This window comes from Pygoscelis adeliae, unplaced genomic scaffold (genome assembly GCF_000699105.1).
Source record: "Pygoscelis adeliae isolate BGI_AS28 unplaced genomic scaffold, ASM69910v1 Scaffold66, whole genome shotgun sequence".
In the NCBI taxonomy this organism is placed as follows: domain Eukaryota; kingdom Metazoa; phylum Chordata; class Aves; order Sphenisciformes; family Spheniscidae; genus Pygoscelis; species Pygoscelis adeliae.
This window is the reverse complement of record NW_008825167.1, coordinates 11,042,469-11,063,287: the sequence shown is the minus strand read 5'-3', so window position 1 is coordinate 11,063,287 and position 20,819 is coordinate 11,042,469. Positions and strand designations below refer to the sequence as shown.

General features: G+C 38.9%; 1 protein-coding gene across 1 annotated transcript in view; it reads right to left on the bottom strand.

The window, feature by feature from the left end:
• Positions 1–4,502: 4,502 nt before the first annotated feature.
• The window catches only part of EVC2 (Ellis van Creveld syndrome 2), a 78,453-nt gene continuing 62,136 nt past the window's right edge, over positions 4,503–20,819 (bottom strand). Inside the window, exons 16-21 of the mRNA XM_009328846.1 lie at positions 18,841–19,068; positions 15,807–16,021; positions 14,262–14,349; positions 6,381–6,574; positions 5,369–5,470; positions 4,503–4,884 (exon numbers count right to left, since the gene is read on the bottom strand). Of these exons, the coding sequence (XP_009327121.1) occupies positions 4,611–4,884; positions 5,369–5,470; positions 6,381–6,574; positions 14,262–14,349; positions 15,807–16,021; positions 18,841–19,068 (1,101 nt within the window). The 3' untranslated portion in view covers positions 4,503–4,610. The remainder of the gene's footprint in view (positions 4,885–5,368; positions 5,471–6,380; positions 6,575–14,261; positions 14,350–15,806; positions 16,022–18,840; positions 19,069–20,819) is intronic.

Below are 20,819 nucleotides of genomic sequence, written 5' to 3'. Positions count from 1 at the left end.
AGAATTGACCTTATTAAAGAGACATTGTCACTTTAAAAATTAATCCAAAACCAAAACTATTATAGCAATAAGTGAAGATAAAGTTACCTATTAAACATAACAATTAATTCCACAAAAATGTCAACCCTTTTACTTCCATTTTTCATTTTTTCTGAAGGTCCATATATGTATTTTCATTTTTCTTTACAATTGACTTTTTGACACAATGTTGATGGTCTCTACCAGAACATCCAGTCATTCATTCTTGGTATTAATTATTCTTCATTAGGCTTAGCATGTGTATTCTACCTTATAATAAATCAATACATAATACTGAGGACAGAGAAATGAAACAGAAACTTACTGGAGGAAATCTCAACTCACTTGTTCATGGAAACATTTTCATCTCCATCACTGCAAAACAACATTTTGTGTACATCTTCCCTAAGATGTTTTTCACCATGTGGGATCTTTTTTATTAAAAAACCCCTTCAAAATGAAATCTTTTAAATAGAAGCTTGATCTTAGAGTTAAACTAAACAACTGAGTGAGCAACGTCTTGCGTGCTAATCCAGTATCTGTATCTCTGATATGCCAAGCCAGAAATACAGCAAGGAGAATAAACAATCTTTTAAAATCTTATTCTTTCTAAAGGGAACTATGCAGGCTTCACGCTATTATCTATGACACTGTGATTTTTGTTTCAACCTCTATTAAGAGATGTAGCAAAGAACTTTTGTTTGAGAACAATTACTCAAATGAATTAGACTTCAGCAAATGCATTCATGAGGAAACTACAGCATACAACATGAACAACAGGATCACATGACACAGCAGAAAATCTGGTGAATAATTACTTACCCCGCTGCAAATAGTTGCCCAGGTCCAGAAGCATATGGATACTGATTCTGTTTAAATCTATGGACACTAAGGACCTTGACAATTTTAAACATTCCAGTAAGGGCCCATTTAATCTTAAAAGGACCGAAGTATCTTAAAATAATTTTCTTTGAGTCTTTATATGGCGCTAGCATTTTGTCCCCACTGATGCATACCTCTGCTTTGACAAACACTACGCGGTCCTTCATGAGGGATCATACCACGAGCAGAAAGGTGGGCTAATGATAATGCTGAGGAGCCTATGCACAATGAATAAGTCTCCTGAAAATCCTGAACTGGGAGCCAGGTTGTGCCCAGGCAGTGCCCTGGGCATGAGGGATGTGCTGTGCAGTGGGTGCAGACGGCAAGCTAACATTACTTAAGTGCATGTTGAAGAAATTATAAAAAAACCCTACAGTTTATTAGTCCTGCGTGGAGAGTAATTTCTTCAGTAAATGATACCATTGCCAGTAAGTCAGTTTTTACTGTCTGGATTAAAGCATCACTGCCCAAGGACAGTTACTTTTGCCTATTCTTTGCACGTTTTGGCCTCTTGGTCAATGGCTTCAGGTTGAGGGGAGACAACAGCCGCAATGGAGATGGGAGTACATCGTCAACAGTCAGGGACAAGATGAGAAGTAGTGAACTTCCAGGGGAACACAATTAATTGTGGCATTAATTAGAGGGTCCTTCATTTCCAGTACTTTCAATCTCAGTAAAATGCATTATATAGCTAGGCTGAAACCAACAGGAAGAGTTGCTAAACAAGTGAGGCATTTCTTTGAAGTCCCAATTCTACAATGAGCACGATTATTAGCACCCTTACCAGATACTTTTATCCTTTTATTTGGCTACATCTGTTTAAAATAGGAGGTTCAGCCAGACTGTAAGGTGTCCCTTTCTGATGTTAATTTAGTGAGAATGAAGAACAGTTTGCCCCATGTGGATAACGTTCAAATTCCTGAAGAATTTGGCCTTATATTACTTATTTTATTGATGACTATGAAGCCAAATGGGCTTAATTTGAATGGCTTATCCAGCACAAGCCATTGTTCCTTGGAAGACTTCAGCTGTGAAATACTGTTGTGGTTTAACCCAGCAGGCAGCTAAACACCACACAGCCATTCACTCACTCCCCACCCACCCAGTGGGATGGGGGAGAGAATTGGGAAAAAGAAAAAAAAAGTAAAATTTTGTGGGTCGAGATAAAGACAGTTTAATAGGATGGAAAAGGAAGGGAAATAAATAATAATATAAAAGAATAGACAAAACAAGTGACGCACAATGCAATTCCTCACCACCCGCCGACCGATGCCCAGCCAGTTCCCGAGTAGCGGTCACCACCCCTCCGGCCAACTCCCCCCAGTTTATGTACTGAGCATGACGTCACATGGTATGGGATATCCCTTTGGCCAGTTTGGGTCAGCTGTCCTGGCTGTGCCCCCTCCCAGCTTCTCGCTGGCAGGGCATGAGAAGCTGGAAAGCCCTTGACTAGTGTAAGCGCTGCTTAACACACCGACGTTTCAGTTGTTGCTATCAACATTATTCTCACCCTAAATCCAAACCACAGCACTGTACCAGCTACTAGGAAGAAAATTAACCCTATCCCAGACAAAACCAGGACAAATACAGATGCTAATACCTATGACACACACACAGAACTGCACACACAACAGCGGGCCCTCCTATGTCCTCTGAGCAACTCAAAGCTGAACATAAGTCAACTCCTTATTGAGGTGGGCTAGTACTTCTTTCGTAAGGCACAAGAGATGTTAAAATCTGGCCATTTCTTTGAATATGTATTGCACGATATGAAACTGATTCATAGCAGGGCATGACTTTCCCTGCTAGAATAGTTACAATCAATGAGCTGCTTCAAATTTGTGATGAGGTGTGTGAGAGTTACAAATCAGCTTTCTATTATTAGACATACAGATTATCTGTTAAGGATAAGAAATTGATATTGCAACCAGTATTCAGATGTTGCATTATATTATTGTAACTGATTAAAGCTATGGGCCCCAATGTCTTATCTGTGATCAGCACTGTCATTTCCCTTTTATATTATAACAGCCTAGAGTCTGGGCTTGCTAAGAAATCTCGGAAGAGACTCACATTCAAGAGAGGGTACTTCACCTTTCAAGCGCTCCTTGCAGCCCCCAGCACAGCTCAGGTTTTCCTATTGGCTTTTCTTGCATAGGGCCAAACCCCTTTCTGAAACACCTGAGCCTCCTTCTATACTGCTCTGACCCACCTCCAAGGTAGGACAGACCCTACCTTTACCTACCCACTCCTCGGGGACGATATACCAGACGCATTAAAATGTAGAGACTCTGAACTCCCACAACCCTGATAGACTCCTCTTTCTGTGAGAGCGATGACTTCTATGAAAAGACTGAAGAATGCAATCAAAAAATAATTATGATTATCAGGCTAATTACTGCATACATTTGCTAATGCTAATAGTGATATGAAACACTAATTGTTGTTTACTGTGGGATGAATACTTAAACTTGTCAAGAGAAGTGGGGGAAAAAAAAAAATGTTTTTTTCCACTTGGAATAGATGCCAACTGCAGACACATGTACATTGTAACATTTTAATTTTTAAAATGAAATTGGCACCCTATTAATACAAAGACACAGAAAATCCATACATGAAAATTTGCAAAATATATGATCACAGTACCATCAGAGCATAGCATTCAAATGCAGTTCAAAAAAACCCCCTCAAAACAGGCTTGAATATCATGAAATATTAACAAATATATGTTTCTTTTAATTAGCCTTTTCCTGTTCCTGTTTTTAGGGTTCATATTTACAGGCTTCTTTCTGTCAACTAGAAAGGCTTAAAAATTAACTCTTTCTGAAATGTAAAATGATATTCTCATCGATTTAGAGAAATCCAGGAATAAGAACTTCAAAAACACCCACCTAAAATTGTGACAGTTGGCAGCACTGCAATCAAAAAAGCTTTTGAAGGTATTAAATGTCCATTTACATTTTTCCCTTTTCTACTGAGCAAGTGTGATGATATTGGTTCACCAAGAAAAAGACTGCAACAGGTTGCAAATATTTAACACAGTTTTGAACTGTAGCCACATTCATAGTTCAACTGAAGTAAGTTTAGAAACAATAGTGAAAAGCTGAAGTTACTCCAGGATGTAAGCTAAGTACATATGTATATGCTGAAGATTTGGACTACCAGCTATCACTGTAGAACACAGACTGCAGAAGTAACATTCAAAGCCTATTAAGAACACAACATTAAACAGTAAATTAGCTAGAATAACAGAAAATCAGAGAACAGAGGACTTGTGGGTCATCCACGTGATCTCTTCACATCATCTGCTATACCGCAGCTTATTACAATAATATATAAATACAAGAACAGTACATCAGTACTTACTTTATTAATAAATAACCTTTCTATATAAATTACGACAATACAGCTACAGTAAAATCAGTGCAAAAATGATCAAAATGTACTGAAGGAACACTGAGTCCTGCCTGCCAGAACGTGCATCATAAAACACCTATATTTCATCTACTGCATCATACGCCGACAAGAATTAAAAAAATGCACAATTCACATTGCTAACTGTGCCATTCTAAAATTACAGGTATTTACAATGTCAGAGAATAGTAACATGCACGTGTTATTTAAACTGCACATTTCATCCTTTCTCATTATTTTACTGAATTTTAAATAACTTCCTCTTCCCTAATTGATATTTTGAATGGAAGTCACCCTCACGAGTCCATATTTGCACGAGCAGCCTTTTTGGAATTAAGAAAGTTCTTTTTCTTCTTCCTTGGAGAATTATGCAAAGAAAGTATTGGATCACTCGGCTCGCGGAACAAAAATACCTTCTCCCCTGTGTCTAATAGCTCTATGGCTTCGGCAGTTGCAGTGTTCAAAGGACCAGGTGGATCAGACTGTTCCATAGGAGGATGTGTAGACGAACATCCAAGATGAATGAGTGATGCTTTTTCCAAGAGGGCAAGTTGCCGCTTCTTTATCAAGCTACATTAATGAAAAAAATTGAATTGAAAAATGAAAACTTGGGCAAAAAAAGCATAAAATTCCTGTATCAAATCCTGACATGGAAGTGGTGACTTTGGAAGCTAAAGAAAATCGTATTTCAAACAGACAGAATTGCAATTTCCATTCCAATCCCCAATAACTTACATATCATTTTATGAGAATCAAAACTGCATAAGGAAAGGTGACCTTATAATAAACAGCCATAGGGAAGATGGGCAATGTATATGAAAAACTTGTGAATTTTGTGGATTTGTACAGAAAAATCTTTTTAGGCATTTACTATTATTGCTTATTATGTGTAAAGATATTGTAGGAAACACAAGCACTCAACAGCAGAACAGTGTCAGAAAATGTGTATTTATGAACTTATTTTCTGATGTCTAACAGATGTAAGAGGAACCTTTGGAGATGAAACGAAGTATAAAAAAAAAATCATATATGCTTCTTCCTGCTTTCTCCTTACCTGTCTTTTCTCTTGTTTAGAGAAGGGATCTTTTCTAAACTTCTGCTTATCAGATCTTGCCTTACTTTGTTCTCCAGTGCTTGCCACAACTCCTGGTTCTTCCTGAAGGAGCAGGAAAGAAAAAAGTTCCCAGCAGCAAATCCCCAAATATACATACTTTCCTCCCCTTTCTGATTTTAGCTACCAATCCCATGACAGTAATACCATGAATACAGTCAGTAAGAGCGTTCAAGGATTTTTGCTGCCCTGCCACAAAAAATTTAAATCAGCTAAGATCACACCTCAGGGCATGGTCCCAAGGACCCTTATCTGTTCCTTGGCAGCTCACACCTGACAACTAGAGGGCCCCATGCCACAAGATCTGCTTTTCTCCCCTTGCCTTGTCATGGCAGGGAGTTGGGAGAGAGGGTCCGGGAGCACCTCTCTGTGTTAGCTGCACAGCTATTCAGCTGGTGTTAATGGGGATAAACTGGAGGAATGAAGGCTCTGGGAGACTACCCGTCTCTGTGAGTAAAGGGAAAAAAACAGTGGCCACTTGGGACTTTAGTAATGAACTACAAAGGGACAGGCATCTGCAAGGCTGAAACTTTCATTATTAGAAAGGAGGACCTCCTTTATATCTTTAGGAACTATAGACACCTGAAATCTGTTGTGCTATGAATATTATAAATACAAAAAGCTGGAAGGAAAGTATTTTAATAAACTCCAACTAAAGTCAACAGAAAGAAAATGATCAGAACAAGACTTATAAATCTATAAAATAACCATTTAATTAATGAAGTTATAAAATTTATTAACTCTTTATCTCTTTATCAATTTTTTATAGTTAAAATATTTCACCAAATAAGGTCACAGTTTCAAAGTATTTTTACCCCACAAAAATATTTCAGAAGAAAACCTATGCACCTGTGATTTTTTCTATTGCTGTCAATCTGCTTGTCCAGCAAATACATATACATGTAAAGCAATGATCTTCTCCTTCATTGGTCTACCAAAAAAATACCACACTTACCTTTTCTTACAGCGGCCAGACTCATCTGCATTACTGTCACTTTCAGCAACACCATCTGAATATTTACTGATGGAATCGAGGACAGAAAGAACCTCACTTTGTGAGCTGGAGGGCAGCAACAAGTTCAGGATCCTGTGCAACATCCCTATTGGTATCCTCGTCAGTTTAGCTAAATAACCTGCCAGTCGGAGCTCCTAGAGGATTAATGAGTAGATGACACACAAATTTAGCATTGAAAATAAAAAAAGTGTTAGAGAATTTTAATTACTATCATTAAAGAATTATTCATTATAGAAACAAAAAATATTATTCAAAATCATGTTAGCAGTGACAGTTTTGGTGTCAAGTGGTCATAGTCCCATGTTCACTGTTTCTACCCACACCGGCCCATATATGTTACGGTTGTCCATTTCATTCTGGATATAGGCAATGTAAATGTTAACCAACCAGTTGACCTTAGCATATGTGCTTAGGGCATATACTCGATGCCCTTCGGTCTGAAAAAAATCACAATGCAATCATATTCTAGCATGTAAGGTTTAGTTAATTTATGGATTGTACTATTATAAAGAAATCTGTTCAAGATGGCGATGAAGCGATATGGCATTCCTTGGTCTGTGAAATTAGGGGGGGGGGCAAAAATAGCCTCTGAAACCTAATGACAACATTTACATGTTGCCATGGTTGAGCATTTCATTGTTCAGCCTCTCTTAACACCAGATTCTGTGATAAGCTCAGAGAACAGCTTGTAACATTTGTTAAGAGGTGAAGGAAACATCTGGTTTTGTTTTGGGGTTGGGTTTTTTTTTCCAGATATCCTCTCTTTTTTGGCCCAGAGGTCATTGGTAAAGCATACTCACAGAGCATGCTCGCTCTTGCTGCCTCTGCCATACACAGGCTGAAGCCCAGCAAGCCTGGCACTCTGCTGCACCAACTCTGTGCTAGTAAGAAAACCATACCTAAGTGATACTGACTTAAATATGCTGCATACATGTCGGTGGCAGGCCATTTCATGACACTCAAGTTGCAGTACACTAAACAGTTCCTGGCGTCCACCCCACACATTTCTGAATTTGTGTCATTTCACAGCATCACAGTATCACAAAAGTTACGTTTTTCATAGCATTAATACAAATTCTCACTATACCAGTATTCACGATGTTTTCTCCAAGTAATGTGAATTGATGTGAATTAACAGTTATTTCAGGGTTTCAGACACTCACTCAAATAGACTAAGTTCAAATTTAGTTGTTCCCTAGACAATCAACCAGCCCCATTTCCCGCCCCCCTTCAAACACCAAAACCCTGTTGCTGTTTTCAGCTCTGCTGTCAAAACCACTGTGTCCCCAGAGCTGTTTCTGAGGATTTCTCACGCGTATCAAATATGAGAAGTCTACAATATATTGAGAACCACATGGAAAGAAAAGAGTAGAGCAAATTAAAGCAAGTTAAATGCCTCAAAGGATGCCAGAAAAATGCTGTTGTAGTCTATTCAAACCATACATGTATCTCAGGTAGCCAAAGTTAGGTAAAACGTGTCAAACGTTCAGAGATGACTCATGGCAGCGGAGTCACCTCCGCTCTGTAGACCCTCCTATAAGCACTGATGGGGGAGATGACTACAAAGCCCACGTCACATAAAAACCGAACAAGGTCCCACCATGCAGGAAGACAGCCAATTTCTTTGTCCACAGTGGATTGAAAATGTCACAGCAAATGTTTGAACTCTGCCTCTTTTTCGCATGATGAATATTCAGAGGAGCGAATGCACCTAGGAGATCCCTGTATTACGTGCATCATCTTCTTTGAAAGAAGCTATTTCACCAAAAGGATGCTCTGTAAAGGACAATTCTTTCTGCTAAATCCATGTAAAAACAAACAAAGCAATCACCCCCAAAGCAGCCCTAACCTAAATTTAGACAGCCACACAAAATAAAGAAATCAATCAATCTCCTTTTCCCATAACTGTTCTCCAAGCAGAGAACTCCTCTCCAAAAGGCAGGAAAAGTAGCCGTTTCCCAAAGTTTCCTGCGCTCTTCAGTGTTGTTATAGGTTTTCCATGGAAACCACTGAGATATTAGAATGAACAAGACAAAATCCTAAGATTGATGAGAGATTAGTAAGTTGATGGGGTATCTAAAACATCCAATATTTTCACCCTAAACAGGCACCGAAGTTAGGTAAAAGACATGTCTGTTCAGGCTACTGAGGGCGAGAAATGGTTTGATTCTTCTCTGGGGAGGAACGTAAATAAGAGCTTAAATCTTAATACAGACATCTAAGTTTAATTTCTATAGTTGCATACAGACTGTGTTGTACTTTTGGTCTATAAAAACTATTCTTCTAGAAACTTACAAAAAACAACATTAAGTGAGAATAAAAATGACACATCTCTGTGACCTATTCTGCCCTTTTTGGCTAAATGGTCTCAGGACTTTTAACTTAGTAATTTATATGCAGATGATCGAAACATCATGACTTCAGTACTGCTTTCCGCTGTTATAGTTTCCTCTTTAAAATGTTATTTTCTCCACTCTGACCCTTACCTTTCTGCATCAAGAATGATTTGGACTGAGAGGCAACCCTCAATGCTTTTCTAACACAGCAGAAGGTGCCACAACGCTGTCAACAGTACCAAAAGTGGTACAGGTACCCACTGGCCAGGTGCATCTAGCATATGTACGGCAAAGGGAGTGCTGATGTGTGAACACGCACCAGCAGCAAGCGGCACTTTCAGATGCTCACAGCTACCCAGACCAGCTTGCAGAAGCGGGAAGGAGAAATGAATGTGCATGCAAACACAGGAATGGTCACACTAGTCAGACCAAAAGCCCTCCAGGGTGGGATGAGTTTGATTCTCCAGGTATATTATAAGGTAAGGTACCACAAAGATTAGGAATTCACTTTTTTCATAACATCTGATGGATACAAATACTACTTGCGCCACCAACAACCTCATTTGTATTCTCTGAATTTGGTCAAAATAAAAACAGGAATGAATTGTAGTTTACAAATAGCAGAATTACTTTTAAGTATTTGGACCGAGCAATGTGTACTTAAACAACTAATGCAAGAATCAATGAACTCGATCCATGCTGTGTTTCAAGCTTACTGTGCTGTTTCCACATGACAGTCTGCCTGCATCATCTGTCGTCTCTAAAATGCAACTAGTGTACCTGGGGCTATAGCTATGAGCTTATTTAAAAGTAACTTCTCAGCCAGAGGCTTATGGTCCTGAACTCACTATCATTCAAGCAAATCTCTTATTGACCTACATCTGCCTCGATAAGGATGTAAGCTGAAACACGAAATGCAGGAAAGTAAAACTTATCTGGTTTTCCAGAGAGGGCTGCATCCACAGTTCTGAAAACTAGTCTAAAGGGGAAAATCCTCTTTAAAGAAAAGAATGAGTGTAAGATATAGAGGTACAATAGCTATAGTTTCCTAATACTTGCCAATGTAATGTGTTCTATAAATTGTAAGAAAACGGGGTGGGGGGGGGAGGGGGGAAGATTTAAAAATCAATTCCCGTATCTATCAGCTCACAGGATAAGCACATCCAAAAGTAGGAACATGTTACACTGTGAGCCTTAATAAATTAATAAATTACTCTTCTACTAAGCACATACTTCTTTAGAGTTGAATTAAGAGTAGTTAGGTTTGGAATTATAGTTGGAGTTATTTTACTATTATACTTGCTGAAAACAGTAATTTTGTTTTGTATATCTGCAGGGTAAATATTTATAGGTTTTATGGAATTTCAATAAAGTATGTCCCAGAATATCTCTGGGCTACACTTTATATGAATAAATATATACACAAAAACCCCAATGGTATATCTAATGCATATTTACACAGATTATTTCTTCAGGGAATCTTATGAACAAAACACAAAACACAGTCCCCCAAGTATACACTGAACAGTGCATCCAGTTTTCCAAGTGCAGTGAGGTGACAGTGATGCTCTTTAATATCTGTCTTCAAGATGCCAAAATCTGTAATTATCAAGGGTCCTTGTTCACCTGCTAGGGTGCTAAGAGGACTGGGTACTGTGAAAATTACGACATATTCTGTTTGCATGCATCTGTAATCTGCAAAACAATGATTTTAACCTCTCAACTTGCAGAATACATACCATGCTGTTCAGAAGCTCTTTCACAATGTATCTGTGCCAAAGAAACTTAACCATCACAGGAAGACAATTAAATTGTAAGCAACTTAAGCAATATGGCTTACCTATGCTACAGAAAAGCAATATCCAGCTTTCCCCCCAGCCCAGTGGTATGATCTTGGGGAATATAGAACAAGAAGTGTCAGTATTTAATTATAAAACTTTCTAGGACCGAAACGAGCCACAATAATGTGCAATTATTGTGCCACAATAATTCCTGGTTAGTCCTGGGCAGTCCAACGATAAATATGATTAACACTTCCAAAAGAAAAAGAGCACTGTCTTTGAACTGAAATGCTAAGAAAAGAGCCAAGCTCTCTTGCGATAGGGTTTCCCTCGAAATGAATGACTCACAGCCAGCAGCAGTAGCACTCAAGCCACCGGCTTTGTTTCTCTTTCCTCCCACCAAGTCCTACACAGCTGCTTCAGCATTCATCTTAACATGCCACACTTCCTGAATTCATGCCTTCATGAGGGAGGTAGATGCTGAGGCTCTATCAGAGACAACCAAACTCAAGAGCAGCAGAAAAACATTTCACAACATCCTTTGCAAGATAAGAACTCTTCTGCTGAGCAGCTGGCTTGTTACATGCATCTTCTTCCTACCCTTCTACGCCCAGGAGTATGGCAAGCTAAGAACCATAGTATAAGACTAATGCAGTCTTCATGCTCTCTTTAAGAGTTCCCACTTAACGGTGACTATTTTTGCCAGCCTATGAAATTGCTAAATAAACACTGTACAAGGTCTCTTCAATTAGGACAAGATTGCAAGGCAATGGCAGATTTAAAAGCATTGAAATTAAACTACGATAACGGTCTCAGTAGTGCTAATCTGGAGGAGTTGGTCTGTGCTGTTTAAAGCCTTTATAATGGCCAGCATTTCTGGATGCAGCATATTTTGTCAGATAAATATATAATGAACTAGGGAAAAAAACAAAACAAAACAGTACAAAAAGAATTCACAAGACTACAGCACACCAAGACCAATGACTTAAACCACAGTAGTACAGAGAAAGATGAGCAAAGCCCCAAGGACCTTCCAAAGCATTTTCAATTTTTCTATCTGTTCTGACATTTATTTTCCACTGAAGTTGAATGGAGTTTATTTTATCTAAGATTTATCTTATATTTATCACATTCAACATGTATCTGAAGCACTGTACGTGTCAACAAAATATTCATGCAAGCCCGTTAATTCCTTACCTGTTTTACAAAAGAAAAAAAAAAAAAGGAATATTGAACAGGACGAAAGATCATCTTTTCTCCTAGAAAAGTGTTCTGAAATCTTGACCTACTAGACAAACTGCATCTACAAATGGACAAATAAAGCCTCAAATTTATGACTGAATGAATAACTGAAAATAGCAGGTGACTACTTCATCAGCATTACACAAGTTATTTTAAAGGATCATAAATGAATACATATAAAGTTTAAAGTTATAAAGAAATAATCAGATTAAAACTCACCATCATGTGAATATTTACATCATAAGCACCCTACGAAGGCCTGCAGCAGAAATTTTTATCAGTGTCAGCAGGATGCTATTTCTGTGAAGTCCCAATAAAACTTTAGGAGCTCTATGTGCAGTATGCCATGGGGGCAGAAAACAGTGAGAAGGAACTGAAGACTGGACAGAATTCAGCAGCTCCTGACAGCCACATCTGCTTACAATATCCAAAATGTTAAGGCCAACAGGGTAGCAAGCCGGTTTGAAAAAAGATAGTTGCAACAGGGGGTGGGAGGGAAATCAAAGAGTAAAATAATAATAATACTAAAAAAAACCCCAAAATCTAAGGGAACACATAGCTTGGATATAAAACTGGTAATGCTGGTCATGACCTCCTCAGCAAACACCTTCAGATGTTACGCTCTGCAAACACACCAGAATGCGTTTTTGGTGTTTATATTATTATGCCCAGAGGATAGGACGCTCTTGGAAAGTGTTAAGATGAGGTTTGAATTCCCACTCTGCCTGATTTAATTCATTAGCACAAAGTAAGATCCTCCATTCCAGGACAGCACCTTAGCCATCAGGCTGCTAGATATTCAGAGGTAAGTCTCTTCCAACGAGGCTTATGGAAGGACTCCACTCTGAATGGAACCCGAGCATCCACACAAGAGGCAGAGACTGAAGTGATTATCACCCTGTTCTGGTTTTGGCTGGGATAGAGTTAATTTTCTTCCTAGTAGCTGGCATAGTGCTGTGTTTTGGATTTAGCATGAGAATAATGTGATGATAACACACTGATGTTTTAGTTGTTGCTAAGCAGTGTTTATACTAAGTCAAGGACTTTTCAGCTTCCCCTACTCTGCCAGCAAAGAGGGGCACAAGAAGCTGGGAAGGGGCACGGCCAGGACAGCAGACCCAAACTGGCCAAAGGGATATTCTATACCATGTGACATCATGCTCAGTATATAAGCTGGGGAGAGTTGGCTGGGGGGCAGAGATTGCTGCTCAGGGACTGACTGGGCATCGGTCGGCGGGTGGTGAGCAGTTGCATCAGGTTTTTTCCTTTCCCTGTTCCCCTCCCCTCATTGTTTTACTTTCCATTACAATTTATTATTATTCTTCTATTATTTCAAGTATTAGACTGTTCTTATCTCAACCCACGAGTTTTTTTTTACTTTTGCTTTTCCCATTCTCTCCCCCATCCCACCGGGGGTGGGGCAGGGGTGGTGGTGGTGAGTGACCGGCTGTGTGGTGCTTAGTTGCTGACTGGGCTTAAACCACGACACACGCTCCTGTGAGCTTTAGCAGATCTTGATGCAAATTCCTTACCCAAACCAGAGTAAGGATCTGAAAACATGTGTTGCCTTCCAGGTGAATCTCCTAAGACAGATATAATATACAGGAGTCTCACTCCAATTCTTCATGAGAGCAGCTGACCTCAAATAGACATCTAACTCAAGAGAGGATAAAGAGTTCAGAAAACTGAGCAGAAACAAGCCAAGACACAGGAAAAGCTGAGAGACCCTTAGTCTAAGTGGTCCCTCCTTGGCCTGTTGGCCTCTGAAGCTCCCAATTTGTGATACAGGTGACTGCGACCACACTTGTCCCTGAGAGGCAAGATACTTGGATGTAAAAAGCTGCAACACCAAGTCTCTTTTCTGACGCTAGGTACATATCTCAACTAAAGCCTGCAGATAAAACTTGGCAACAACAGCAATTCATTTTTAATGCCTTTTATGGCACTGACAGGCAGCCAACAGATAGCAAATTACCTGAAGAGGTGATGCTCTTTTTGAAAACAATATGAGTAATGATACTAGAAAATTTAACTAGCAGTCCTTCTATCATTTAGTTTTCTAACACGATCAATGCAAACCCTTTCTAACACTGATTAAAGCCTAAACAAAACCCTTGTCTCATTACATGAAAAATCAGACAGTAAATCTGTCTGTAAACCAGAAACTCAGGCAATTTAGTTCTCTCCACAGAATGAAATGCAACAGGACAACCCCGGAAAGGATTTGTAAGTGAACAAAAAGAAGTATAACTCAGTAAAATTCAAAAGGCTGAAAGTAGGTCAGAATTAAATGAATGATAGAAGTGAATGATAATACAGGCTGCAAACACCAGAACCGGTAGTGACTATTAGCAGAACTGGGTCCAAATACATCTGTAATGGTTCCCAAAAAAGCAAGAAAAGCTGATTTCCAGATACAGCTGTAATTTAAACTTGGAAGCTTTGTTCAATTTCATGCTTACCTGACTATAAAGTGCCAAAAATGCATCCATTTCTATATTTTCCAGGAGATCTTCAAGCACTGCGCAATTCCATTGCTCATCTCTCAAGCTGAAGTGAAAGACAGAATTAACATTGAAATCTTCCCAGGCGCAATGACTATATTATAGGTAACAATATGTGAAAGTCATCCATTCAGGAAGTGAATCTTTCTGTCAGCCAAGTTGGGTGAGCAGCGTAACTTCTAAAATAAGCCAACTTCTCCTCTTTTCTCCCCTGAACCACCAAGCAAACATCAGAGCAGAATCAAAGGCTATGCTCTTGCACACGATTCAAATCTGGAATTGCTCCAAAGCAACATAATTCAATCTGTCCCCATCCTCTTCTTTAAATTTCATCACCACACTTTATGGCAAGTTGTGGATCTTTTTGTTGCTGGAATATAATAGTAAACAGTTAACTTCCTCACCACTGGTGATTTTTTTGTTTCTGGACCAAATCATGAAGCCATCCTTATGTCATTTTTCAAAAGTACAAAACTTCTTTCTTCCATTATGTTTTCAGGTAAATAGTAAAGCCTAGTTGCAGTTTCTTTGAAGGCTTCACTGACGTATCTCTATGGTAGTATCCACAAGCCAGTAACCTATCTGCTCTTCTAGTGACTCTCTACTTCTGCAACCGGAGAGTTGTTAATCTACATTGAGTAGAGCACCAGCCCTTTCAGAATTAAAGCAGACTTAAGAGTGCAATAACTCCACTCAAAGCCTATCAAAGCCATTTTTAATATATCAGTTGTTTCACGGAAAACCCTCTTTGTAATGGAAAGCATCCTCTCAGGATCTTACATGAACCTTGAAATGTGGTAGGCCTTTAATACTGTGCAATACACATGGAAATGTAATTTCTAACTCCTGTAACCCTAATGAATGTAATACAATATTTTGCAATTTTGCAAATTATCACCCATTTTTGCTAGGAAGACAGATATTTCTATATACCTCCCAAGAGGCATTTTTTTTTTCGGTCACTGATATCTTTACTTAAAAACTGTCCAGGGAAAAATGAAATTGAGCCTGTCTCTGAAAAAGAGTTTATATACCCCATCAAAAATGATTGCGTGACAGGGAATTCAGTCTACAGTGTAACAGTGGAGATGGAAACTCAATTTAAATTGTCTCAGCTACTTCCTCTGACCCCAGCAGATCAAGTTTCATTGAAGTCCCTAACTATCTTCTTGGGAGACAATGGAACAGGATTAAAATTCTTTTCCTCCTTGCTGCTAAGAAGTATTGTTATTTTTCCACTGCCCCCATCAAGAAATAGTGATTGCCATGCAACACATCACAATCTATATGTAACTAAGTTATTATTATTTCATGTTTCTTGTTTCAATATTCCCAAGACTCCTCAGTTATACTCTTGGCCACATCACAAAAATGTACTGTTCAAACATAGATGTATAGTCCCTCCCCAACCCAGCAGACCATTTAGCCTGCTTTTTCTCCGTGATATCTTACAGTCTATAGGGACTGCAGTAACTTAGTAAAACCTGAGACCAAAGCACTTACCTTTGCTGGTGCAGATTTATAAATTGCCTACATTTATTCATGGCCTGTCTTAGCAGAACTGTCACCTGTCTGTCTGCATTCGCTTCCACAGCTTCATTTGAAAGTCCCAATCCATCCGGAGTCCACCTCTGCCTACTCATTAGATGCTGCTGCTGCTGAGCTGACTCCTTATGCAGCATCTCATACTCCAGCTTCCTGTCAAGTTCTTCAATCTCCTAGAGGTTGAAAACATGTAAAGATAAAAAGTCGTAATTTAACTGGGAAGAACAAATTTCATTTGGAGTGAAGAAAAAAGATGGTATCAGAATTTCTGATACTAGTTTATTCATTTCTCATTCTACCCAGCCACTTGCAGTCATTACGCTTTCCAATTCATTGCACGGCTTCAGTAAACATGACTTGCATGCTATGAATATCAGAACAATGCCGAAAGATATGAGTCAATTTTCATTGTGTTAAGGGTCAATGCTCTCTGAGACCTTCCACTGTAGAGGACATCTAGAAAGTACACTACCAGCATGGCTGAGATCGAAACAAAAGAATGGCACCATTAGAATTAATCTATAAGCTGCATAAAGCCACTGAAACAGCTTGAGAAACTCAGACTGACTAGTTTTAGTTATACTGAATCAACAGCTAACATCAAAGAGGTTTGAAGTTAAAAGACAATAATTCACATTTAGTGTGGTAAAATCAGGGTTAAAATACAATGCTTTAAAAATCAAAAGGGTTAAAACCCGAAGTCTTAAGTGAACTGGATCCCTCATGCCAAAGATCTCTCTTTGGTCAAAGAATCAAACTAGACATCAGAAGGATGACTTCATATTCCAGTTTTCCAAAGTCATTGTTGTCTGACCTCAAACAAGTTGCTTCGTATCTCAGCGCCCTACTTCCCAACCTGTAGCTTGGAGAACATGCTGAATTTTAATCTATTCCTCCACCTCATCATCTGTATTCAGACTAGAAATCCATTGGAGCATGGTGTCTCTAAGTAAGTATCTGCTCCCTGGTCAGGAAGATTTGACATTGGAGCTTAGATCCACTCTCCTAACACCAAAACTGAACATTACCTTGCTATCTTTAAGGGAATGAAGCAAATTTACATATAGCAGGATGTGTTTGTTTCACTGATTGGCAAAACTATCACTGATGTCGTCAGCATTAGGGAATTCTGTGTATTCCAATATATTTGTTTTAAAGTAACAGGTGTTTAAATTTGCTAGCTAGTGTGACAAAGGAGCAGAAATAAAACACAGCAAGAGAGAAAGGTGTGATCACCAGGAGGCAGTCCCCATACACCAAGCCTAACAGGCACTTTAAACAGTGCCTAAATTCCACACACCCACCCACACCCCCAAAATAGGGCTCAACTCAGTACTTGCACATTGGTTAAAGAATCCAGTGCTAGCTACTCTAGATCTCTCTTCTGTCTCTCCTTCAATCCTTTTTCTTCATCTGTTCAAGGACAGAGAAGCTAAAAGCAACTTCTTTGCAGAGCCCTCTTACACTTACTGCATGAAAGGCCATAGTTCCAGATTAAATTATTTTTAATATTCCATCTCCATACAAGTCTTACTATTTACTACAGATTTCATAGAATCATAGAATCATTTAGGTTGGAAAAGACCCTTAAGATCATGAAGTCCAACTGTTAACCTAACACTGCCAAGTCCACCACTAAACCATGTCCATAAGCACCACATCTACTTTTCTTCTAAAATCCCTCCAGGGATGGTGACTCAACCACTTCCCTGGGCAGCCTGTTCCAATGCTTGACAACCCTTTCAGTGAATAAATGTTTCCTAATATCCAATCTAAACCTCCCCTGGTGCAACTTGAGGCCATTTCCTCTCGTCCTATCGCCAGTTACTTGGGAGAAGAGACCGACACCCACCTCGCTACAACCTCCTTTCAGGTAGTTGTAGAGAGCGCTGAGGTCTCCCCTCAGCCTCCTTTTCTCCAGGCTAAACAACCCCAGCTCCCTCAGCCGCTCCTCATAAGGCTTGTTCTCCAGACCCCTCACCAGCCTCGTTGCCCTTCTCTGGACACGCTCCAGCACCTCAACGTCCTTCTTGTAGTGAGGGGCCCAAAACTGAACACAGTATTCGAGGTGTGGTCTTACCAGTGCTGAGTACAGGGAGACAATCACTTCCCTACTCCTGCTGGCCACACTATTTCTGATACAGGCCAGGATGCTATTGGCCTTCTCGGTCACCTGTTTAATACAAATTTAAACAAAACTGGAAGCATATAAGCATTCTAACTGCCATTCTAAGAGAAACTCTGTAGAGATGACTGCATTAAAATTTAACCAAAAGTTTTCCCAGCAATAGCTGTCTAATGATGCCCTCTAGCAAAGAGGTTTTGCTCTTAAAAACCCATTTTGTTTTTTCTACTCCAGTGCTCTCCCAAGCCTCACTTGGATGGTTGCAAATAGCAGACGTAAAAAAAAAAAATCCTTATGAATACAGAGCACTGAAGTATTAAAAAAGAAAACTGACACATACCAAGTATGTAATAAATACGATGAAAGTAGAGGTCTTTCCAAAGTTCCTACTATTTAAACTGTATGAGCATGATTGGAGGGAGATAGACAGGTAGGAGGTTGTATATATCATCTTTAAAAACCTCGATGATTGATGCGTATCGTGTGGTTATGGATTTTACTAACACAGTCATGACCATTTACAGACTATCCCAGTCATGACTCACAATCACTTCCCAATTGTCTTCCTTGTGATCAGCAAAACTTACAACATTAACTAGCCACCAAAACACTGCTCTTTCTGACTGTAGATCTCTGGATGCTACTATAATAAAAATAAATAATAATAATACATAATCTTCCCTGGCTCTAATACTTTCCTTCTCTTTATTTTTTACTGAGTGCATCAAAGTGCACATAATCACAGAAATTACAGGCCGGACCACCAGGAGCTGCAAACCAGCACAGCTAAATCGAAGTCAAATAAGCTACTGTGATAGTTGCTCTCTCCTAACAGAAAGTTTTCCTTTTCACAACTTCATTACTTACAGGATTATGTGCTTCCAAAATCTGAATACATTCCAATTTTGACAGGGTTTTTGATGTGCTCAGTTGTTCAAAGAGCAAAGCTTGCACACTTATGATAGCAGTATACAACTCCAACATTTTGGATTTTTTAACAGTCTTTTGAAAGGCTAAAGAAGCAATATACTCTCCAAGGTTATTTTCCAGATCACGTAGTTGACACTCCTTCTCAAGCAGCAACTCATACTTCACCTAAAAAATACCAAAAGACAAATGATAACAAGATTAACAGAAAACCTTACATACATGCTCATGATTTTAGTACTCTGTAATTAACAAGCAGGATTAAAGAAGCAAAGAAATCAACGCTTATAGTGTAATACATTGTTTTAAAAAGTGCTTTTAACATTAAATTCCAAGCTTTTACTGTGTTTAAGTGATCAAAAAACCCCCTACAGTAAGGTCAGTTATTTCAAAGAGATCAGGCTTTGTTTTAGGGTAATCATAACTCTAATATTAAATACTAACCTAAAATAGAGGGTCTATTTTTAATATAATAAAAGTAAAAAATATATATATAAATAAACCTATGCTTACCTATGTGATTGGTTAAATGGGAAGATAAAAATACATTCTTCTGTTTAGCAAAAATACCAAATTTATAAAAAGACTGTATTTAGTTTCAAATTGGCGTCAGTTAATATTGACCAATGAAATTCCACCTACTATTATTTAAGCAAATAACCAAAAATCCTCTTATATTTAAAAAAAGTTAAACTGTAAATCAAGAGCCTACTGCTAATGGATTTCAAACAAGATTAAAACTGGATTGAATTGACATAATACAGGATTAAATCAAAATGATTTAACTCAACAACTGTGTTGCTGCCACACATCTGATGGGACATCCACAGAAATTATCCAAGGGTGAAAGGCAAGCACAGCACGTGCAAGCACACCATCAAATACATGATTGATGAGCTCTCCGTGCCATACCACCAACATTCACAGCCAGTGATATTGCCATTGTGACCATTTTTCTGCAGGACAGTGTGGCTAGTAGCCAGCTGCAGTTACCCTCTTCAGATGCTTCCATCTGAGCTTGTCACTCTAAGCTCCCTTTATAGTCAAAGAAAAGGAAAAGGTACTTCTCGGTATGTTTCGTATTCTAAAAAATGTTTTTCCACTGACATGTAAGTGTGGATATCTAGGTTAGACGTTGATGGCTACACTGCATATCTAACATTTGGGTAGCTGAATCCTCAAAGGCAGTAAATAATTATCAGTTTGGTTTTATATTCTCTCTGTTATTATCCATACAGGCCCAGAAGTTGGATTGTAAGAGAGAGAAGACACAGAGAGAGAAAGCACATGCAACCATGAGAGCTCCAATTTTGCTACCTGGTGTCGATATCAACTGCTGCCCTACACACTGGATTTAGAATAAAGTTAAGCACAGGAACAGCCCATCTGTACACTGATGGGTATCAGAGTGCAGGGTTTTTCCTCACTCCATCTCTAAATTCTCTTTTGGTCCTGACAAATCTAATCCAACAGGTTTCACAGCATACCAAAAAAAAAAAAAAAAGTTTTCAGAAATCAGCATTTTCAGAAGTTTCCAGTATTATGTCATTTAACAGCAATGCTCAAGTAACTACTGCCTGTGACAGAGTGGAAGAACCACAGCCATCAAAGGAGGCATCTCAAAAACTTTTAAATAAGTTTTGGTTAAGTTTACTATCACCATGACAGCTGAGAGCAGGTACTCACATTTGCATTCTATGGAAAAGTATTTATCCCATCAAGTTTGGCCTCTCTCTTAAAGAGCAGGCAGAGATGAACATCTCTATTTGAGATACCTACATGGTTAGTATCTTAGCATGGCAGGCATCCTGTGGTATACCTTTACACATGCAGTCTTAACCTCTCTACAGTTTTATGAGTCTGTAAAATAAGAATAATAAAGACAAACAGTATTTGCCCTGCAAGCGCGAACTACAAAA